This window comes from Carya illinoinensis, chromosome 15 (assembly GCF_018687715.1).
Source record: "Carya illinoinensis cultivar Pawnee chromosome 15, C.illinoinensisPawnee_v1, whole genome shotgun sequence".
Taxonomy (NCBI): domain Eukaryota; kingdom Viridiplantae; phylum Streptophyta; class Magnoliopsida; order Fagales; family Juglandaceae; genus Carya; species Carya illinoinensis.
In genome coordinates this window covers 37,634,210-37,642,390 of record NC_056766.1, presented here as the reverse complement: position 1 = coordinate 37,642,390, position 8,181 = coordinate 37,634,210, and the positions used below count along the sequence as shown (strand labels likewise).

Sequence of the window (8,181 nt, the reverse complement as noted above, 5' to 3'; positions counted from 1 at the left end):
ACAAGTCACTAGTGTGGCGGTCTTAGGATTCAGCTCTTTTAGACGTACATGTTATTCATCCATGTCAAAAAAGTCGAAGCTCTAACTCCAATTCTACATTTGGATCATCATAGACCTTCTCCACCTAATTTGGAAGTTTGATGCCCCAAGTTTAAGAATCCCTCTTTTCCCATGTAAGGTTATAGATTGAATTCCAATAGTGTTAGAATAGATAGATTACTAAGGTCTACAAAAGAAGACGTCCTTGAAAATAAAGACATGTTACAATGCCGCTACATATGCAACCCCACAAGTAGATTCATGGAAATCTTAACATCATATATGAAACAAAAATGAAGTCTTAAGACCAGAGAGAACAAACAAAATTTAAAGGAAAATCTGACCTGAGATTCCAAAGAAATAGTTGTAATAGGGGCCGGCAGGCCACTTGGGCTACAAATGCTAGACCAATAAATGCTATAGATGTTGAACGGAGCTGACGGGTTTTGGCAAATATAATGAAACCAAAGTTGCTTCTTCCCACTTCTGCACAAGTGCTTCCATGTTCACTAAACGCTACCCCATATGAAACTTCAGTGTCTATTCATTCCTTTTTGGTTCAAAAATGAAACCAAGTATAAACTCGAACTAAAGGAATGGACAAGAAAGTGATTTTTCTAACATTGGTATTCTTTCTGGATCGCCAAAGCAAAGAATAAACTCTACAAATTATTAAAATCTATGAAAGAAGTACTAAGTCTAAGGAAATAAAGAACTACTAGTACTCTACAGAAAAAAACCAGATAGTGAAGAATTAACCACCTTACTCAAAAGTAAACCACCATTTGAGTAATCATATTCTTGACAATCAATGCGGTTGTCCTCTTTCTCAACCAACACGTGCAATACTGGCAATACACATGCAACCTGAGTAGATTAAGGGAATTTGAACATCAAATAGTAACCAAATGACCACCTTTATTTCACTGGCAAAGACTAAATTAGGTCTTAAACATCATATTTCATTGCAAAGTATAAATTAGTATAAACATATATGGTCCATCATACACAAAGTTTATGGGCCTTAAAGTCATATAGCCATCTGATCATTTTTTATCTTCAACTTTGTGATCAGCTTTGGTTTAAATGCAAAGTGTATGGATTGCTACACTGCACACCGTCAACAAACAGCATCTAGGCAAGGGTCTCATCATCATACTTCTCGACCACCTTTTCATTGGAGTACTGCTTCAGTTGCTTGATGTTCTTCGCAATTTTCCCAAGCAAAAATTCACCCGACCCGCCACTTTCCTCAACGAATTTGCTTGCCATTCCAAGATTGAAGTCCTCTATTGTCTGGTATTCCTTCTTCCCATGATGGATAGGACCGAGTGATACCACTATTGGCTCAAAGTACTTTTTGAAATTTTTGTGTCCACGCTGCAAGGCCGAAACCTTTTGTATTTTTGCCGTAGTCTTCTTAGCTAGATTTCAGGTAATATTAGCCACTGATTCCTATAGTTTCTCAAGATTTTCTATACTCATCTTGGACATGGAACTTGCTTCCTCTTCAATATCAATGATCTACCCCCGTCTGCTTGTTTCACCAGCTTCTTCTCTGACAAAACTAACCTTCCTGGAGAGTAACTCCTCCTTGGATATGACATGCTTTGTTCTGGCCATCGCAAGAGTGTACACACTGAAACAAGTTCAGTAGTGTTAGAAAGCATTAACATTCTTGTAATAGGATCGCCTGATCAGATAAGTGGCTCCCAACATTTATAATAGTCCTAATAAATTTATAAGGCAATTAAGTGTTGTAAGACTCACTTTACTTTATGTATCTATACGTCTCCACCTGATCTGGAATTAAATAAGGGAATTAAATCCTATAAGCAATGGCTAAAAAAAGGTAGGGTCCTTTCAATCATCGTACGTCTCCACCTGATCTGGAAGTTTGATGCCCCAAGTTGAAGACTATCAAGTGATTTTTTTCATAAACTTAAGTATAAAGCAATCCAAATAATCATCCAAGAAAATAACATACAGATTATTAAAATCTATAGAACAAGTCCGTCATAGTGTCCCTAAACCCAAATTTTATGTGCTTGGTGACAATTTCTTTATATTTACTAGAAACTAAAGTAGCATGGCAATACTATCAGTACATGAGTATAGATCTATGACAGAGAGCACACAATCTTATTTTTCTTTTTTTGAAAAATTCTATTCTGCACAGAAAGTACACAATCTTATATATAGTGTAAAAAATTTCATATATAATTATTCTTTCCCAAAAACAAACCTGAATGATATCCCAACCAAAACACAGTACGAACCCGGGTGACTTACTTGGGTTATCATTAAATCAATTGCTATTGAGGACTGTTTGGAACATTGGCTTCATCCATTTTTCTTTCTCTGTTTGCTCTTGTTTCATTCTTGTATACCACCTTGGCTCTGCAACTTTTATAAAACGGCTCCAGCTCAAAGGGACAACGAGCACGGAAACAAAATTGGACTTGCAAGTTGTCCAAAACCTTTTGCTCAAAAGGTTGCAAATTGGAATACCCCACCCATACATCATATCGAGTTCCTCCCTCGTTCTTCCAATCCATATTAACCAACTCTACCCATTTCTGAACACTGCATACATGATTTGAGCCCTTACTGGTAATCTTAGCATCACAAAAAATTCTGCGCCATTGACGAGCATCATTGTAAAACAGTACGACATACAATACAATTTCACTAATATCCTCCAAATAGTGTGGCCCTTCAATATCTATTGCCCATTCTTCTGTTCCCCTCCGTCGGGCATCATCATCATGCCCTTTCTCCATTTCATTATCTAAAAACTCATGAACATATTTGAACCAGTTTGGAATCTGATTTTTCGGAAACAAAGTAACGTCATAATCATAGAGTCCCTGTTAAATGTCAAATATCATCATCATCAATTTAATTTTGAGTCAAGCATACTATTAAAAATGAGATCACACATACATACATACATACATACATACATACATACATACATACCTTCCACAATAAAGGATTTTGCACTTTATCATTCCATAAATTCTCATGCATTTTGTTGCAGCCGCCCATATCAATATTTTCTAGCGATCTGATGTGGTTTCCATTGAATTCCAATATTTTTGATACTTCCAAAAATCTTTCTAGTGACTTGCATCCACTAACATCTATGTGTTTTATATTTGGAGGAAGCTCTGCTATTTCTTCGAGTTTATGACAGTCTCCCAAGTAAATATTAGTTAGTGTAACGAATTCTTTGATGTTCGTGGGAAGGCTAACAATATCAGTCATCGATAAATCTAACTCATGCAAGCTGGTCGAGGAATTAAACATGGTAAAGAAACTATATAGTGGAAATAAATTTGATTCTGGATGGGAACAACTAATTTGAAGATTCAATACTTGTAATGTAGTGTTTCCATTGCTTGGATTTGATATCTCATCTTCCATTGTTGTAGAATCATTAGGCAGATCAAGGGATTGTCCATCATCCCGCATCTTCTTTACAATATTTGTACAACCACCAATAAAAAGCAGGCTTAAATATTGCAACTGGATCAAAGCAATTGGGAGATGTAGAAGGCTTTTGCAGTTCCTTAGATATAAACGCTCAAGTCCAACAAGGTTCCCAATGGATAAAGGTAGTTCTTCTACAGCAGTTCCATGTAGACTCAAGTGACGTAAACATTCCATTTTGCACTCCATTTCAGGAAGATCATGGAGGCTTGAGCAATATCCAAGATTAAGCAAGTGTAAAGATCTCAACTTAAGGCTTCTTGGAAGAATTCGGAGTTTAGAGCATCCCTCAAAATCCAACTTAGAAAGATATTCCAAAGATCCAACGGAATCATGCACCTTAACTACACTGACACAATATTTGACAGTCAATTCCTTCAAATTAGGGGTGCTTGAAAGATCTGGAATTTCTGTTAAGTAACTACAAGATCTGAAAGCCATGGTCGTCAAATTCTGTAAAAGAAAAGAAAATAATGTTGAATGGAGTCTACTAAATAGCTTAAAGAAAAAAAATTATTGATGAATATAATTGTACATACCTTGGGCTTGAATCCATCCCCTAATTCCTTGATGATGCTATCATGCATTCTAAAGACAATTAGATTCTTCCCTTGAAAATTATGTGGCAAATATGGTAAAGGATAGTTATACCAATCAAGGACTCTTAACTTGTCAGAGAGATAATTAGGTCCATGAGAAAAACGTGCATTACGATTTATCAGGATCCTAAGTCTTTTCATATGTCGAAATGCTTCTGTATGCAAGCTTATCTCCTCATCGTCTTCAGGAAAATCTATTACCATACCTTCAATTTCGTTTGGCCCCTAATATAAGAGAATGCATATGTAAAAGTGTCAGCAAAATTAGTGCATATATAAAGTCATTCATAAGTTACATGGATTTGTTAAAGTTAATCATTTTCAAGTTGACGGTATATTATTTCATAAAAAAATACTAATCTCTCATTATCTTTACATGCTATTTTCTAATACTAAATATTCACATGTTAAAATATAAAAGACTGTCTTTTTGTTTCCCAACTTATGTACATGAGTGCTCTTTTAACTTTTCATAAAACAAACGCTAGCTACAAGAGATAGTAGACACTAAATTAGAAAATATTCTGATATTTGAAACAAAAAAGCTGGACATTTACATACAGTACTTAATTTAATTAGGGATTCATCTTAATAGATAAATGAATTCTATTTATAACTACAAATTCATTCCTGATAATTTAAAGGATTTTTTTCCAATAGGACATGTATTAATTCATAAGTCAATATTTTCCAGTACATTTCTCTTTATAGAAAGGAAATAAATGTAAAATCCAAGAATTTCTTTGTGACTCTTACCGTATCTTCTTCCAACACTTCACGAACATCCTTGTAAAACCACAATCTGCTACGTTTGCTAGGATCTTTGGATGATTTTTCTTGAACAACTTCTTTACCCATAACTTGTAGTAAGTCATGCATCCAAACACATTCATCACCATACCTTTCAACTGTAATAAGACACTTTTCCATAAGCCTTTGGATACCATGAACCGGATAAAAACCGCAACTATCAAATATTTTCATGATCTTAGCCAAAGGTTCTCCTTTGAAGAAAAATGCAATATCAAGGAACATGTCTTTCTCACCAATTTCCAAACTATCATAACTTATTTGAAGTACGCTCTGAATTTTTCGGTGGGGAATTTTTCTATACTTATCCAATGCACTTTTCCATTGATCTATATTTCGACCTTTTAGATCCGAACCTAGCACTGTTAAAGCTAGAGGAAGACCTTGAGCATATTTTATCACTTGTTTGGAGAGGTCCATGTAATCTTCAAGTGGTTCATCTTTCTTAAAAGCATACAAGCTAAACAGCTCAAGAGCTTCATTGTCATCCAAAGTCATCACCTCGCATTTTGAATCAACTTCAAAGTTATCTAGTATTTCTTGATCTCTTGTTGTTATGATGATTCTACTTCCTAAACCAAACCAATCGCGAGCTCCAGCTAATGTTTCTAGTTGGACCAAGCCATCCACATCATCAAGAATTAGGAGGATCCTTTTAGAGCAAAGTCTATGCCTAATTACATTGATGCCTTTGTCAGTATCATGAAATTTTAAACGTATTCCCAAAATATCATAAAGAAGTGTCTTTTGTAGCTGGATCAGACCTCCTGCTTTTGAAGTTTCTCTAACGTTTTTCAAGAAACAACTTCCTTCAAATTGATAAGAAATCCTGTTATAGATCTCTTTTGAAACAGTTGTCTTACCAATTCCACCGATTCCAAATATCCCTACCATGCATATAATATCATTCCTTCCCATATTTAAATGTTGATAAATGTATTGTACACGGGACTCTATTCCAACTGGATTCTTAGCAATATTAAGAGGTGTATGATCTACCATTTTTGAGTCCACCCATTTAATGATATCTTGAATAAACTCTGATTCATTCCTATCAATATAAAAGACAAAAGAAATTTAAAGAGTTAAGACTTTTCACTATAATACATACATAAAGATGATTTCGTAACAATATCGTTTTTTCTTTTTCTCTCCATTACAAAATGATAGTAGTGGATTACTAAGTCAAGATAGTCTTTCTTTTTCCTCGTGCTCTTCTCTGACTTACATTTTTCATTCTTGATATGCATTGGTAAACATTTTAACTACTTTTTTGTTCCATTCAAGTTCTTCTGTTTTGTTTTTCCTATAAACTTCATGTGAAATTAATGTGGTAGTATGATATTAAATCACTAATCAGTAAGAAAAGATTTCTAATTTAAGTATGGTGTCATAAAAGTCAATGCTGAAAAAATTGATAAAATATCAAATAGTTTTGCATGGCACCATATGATCCTCATCAATTTGCAAACTCTCATATCCGGGATTTGTCTAAATTAACTTTCCCCATAAACTTCTCTTTAACATCATATATAAACGACATATATATAAGCATAGATCATTAGAATTACCTGTCCCCTAATTCTAATCCGGACAAATTGGCTACTTTTTCCAAAGCTGCCCCCCACTTTGTAACCTTTACTTCATCCTTGAACTTATATCTAAGTTTGGCAAATGCTTCTCCGAAACTCCCTTTTTGATGTCGTACATCTGATGGATCTACATCGTAAAATATGGGTAGAACAATTTGTTTCACCGTTTCCTTACACGCAAGGATCTTCAACAGCTCATCTAAACACCATTTAGAATCTGAATAGTTCTTGGAAAGTACAACGATAGAAATCATTGATCCATCAATTGTTTTGAGAAGTTCTAATGAAATTTCCTCTCCTCTTTTGAGATTATTGTCTATGTAAGTGTTGATTCCTCTTTGATGCAAAGCATGGTATAGATGAGAAACAAAGTTTTGACGAACATCCTCACCTCTAAAATTCAAGAATACATCGTGAGTCCACCTACGAATGGAAGAAGAAGAGAATGAGAGAGAGGAAGAAGCTCCTAATTGAAAGGCCATGGAAGAAGAAGTGCTCATCCTGATCTGATGTGTGTGCGAGATTAGTATTCACCAAGAGGTCCAATTATAGATGTAGTACTTATTGCAAATAAATAATAATAGAGAAGTGGGTCATACTTCTCGGCAACTACTTGGCAAGAACCTGCATGCAGCTAGCCAGCAGGCCGTCAATCATACCACTACATGCATTCAATTGACCGGTTGTTGGAATGCAATTGTTGCGTACCTGAAGGCTAGGCCGGATTTCTTTAATTTCCTAAATCGTTGATTAATTTCCTAAAGTATACTCATGGTGAACTTGACCGTTGCTAAAAAAAAAAAAAAAAAACAAAGAAAATATGCCCATATGATCTTCATCAAAATTTAATGTGATAAATTTTCAATGCTAGCATCTTAGGAAATCGATCCCAAAAGTCTAAAGTTTATATAAAAAAATTAATTAGAATAATTGATCTAATGGATGTTAGATCTAGAAGTTTGTTTTTAAAAAAAATAATTAAATTTGTAATTAAATGGTATAAACAAGTGTAGTTTAGGTAAGTTTTGCAGCCATGCCAGCGTCCAATAGACATATAAAAAACGATATAAAAGCAAAAAACAGCACAAAATGGAGAGAAATTACGATTAATATGCAATATTCATATCAATCCAGTTCTTGGCCGGTAAGCCAATTTGCACTGCCCATGCATTTAACGGCTTTGAACTAAAGTCGCTTCCCATAAAACAAACGTCCATATCTAATATCCATTAGGAACGTTCTAAATGAATTTCCTGTTTGAATTTTAGACTTTTGGAATTTCCTGACATGTGAGGACTAAAGATTTATCACGTCATGTACCTACTCCAACACATTTCGATCTCTCCACACTAATAATATCAATTGATGCACAAACATTTAAAAAAAAAAAAAAAAAAAAAAAGAGAGAGAGAGAGACGAAGGTCACCTGTTCATGAGTGACTCTCCCAATTGTATTAAGAAAACCCTCCCATCTTCATTTTCAGTGCATCAAACTTACAAGCAACTAATTTGGTCTCCATGAGAAAGGCCAAAATGAGCTTCTTATCCTTCACTATTTGTTGAAGGTTTTAAACTATCTGAGGGTTCTCAAATCTTCGATAGTTTCATCTTAGTATTTTCATAATATTTAATAGGATTGCCTCACA

At 34.6% G+C, this 8,181-nt stretch overlaps 1 protein-coding gene across 2 annotated transcripts; it reads right to left on the bottom strand.

Moving 5' to 3' along the window:
* Positions 1 to 203: 203 nt before the first annotated feature.
* LOC122296356 (disease resistance protein RUN1-like) lies at positions 204 to 7,313 on the bottom strand. Of its 2 annotated transcripts, none has more exons than XM_043105967.1 (7): positions 6,515 to 7,313; positions 4,890 to 5,994; positions 4,074 to 4,358; positions 3,022 to 3,987; positions 2,332 to 2,909; positions 802 to 1,678; positions 204 to 548 (listed from the first exon to the last, which is right to left on the bottom strand). In XM_043105967.1, exons 1-5 carry the CDS (start codon positions 7,033 to 7,035, stop codon positions 2,355 to 2,357), a joined length of 3,432 nt encoding a protein of 1,143 aa, XP_042961901.1. In that variant the 5' UTR covers positions 7,036 to 7,313; the 3' UTR covers positions 204 to 548; positions 802 to 1,678; positions 2,332 to 2,354. The 2 variants fall into 2 exon arrangements, with proteins under 2 accessions (XP_042961901.1, XP_042961902.1); XM_043105968.1 differs by having other exon boundaries at positions 3,421 to 3,987.
* Positions 7,314 to 8,181: the final 868 nt, after the last annotated feature.

What these genes read in the sequence shown, in the direction of transcription:
- LOC122296356 (XM_043105967.1), bottom strand. Translation starts at nt 7,035, where the DNA reads ATGAGCACTTCTTCTTCCATGGCCTTTCAATTAGGAGCTTCTTCCTCT. An exon ending in GGGATGGATTCAAGCCCAAG is followed by an intron (nt 3,988 to 4,073) that starts GTATGTACAATT and finishes TTTCTTTTACAG; the next exon opens with AATTTGACGACCATGGCTTT. An exon ending in AAAATCCTTTATTGTGGAAG is followed by an intron (nt 2,910 to 3,021) that starts GTATGTATGTAT and finishes GACATTTAACAG; the next exon opens with GGACTCTATGATTATGACGT.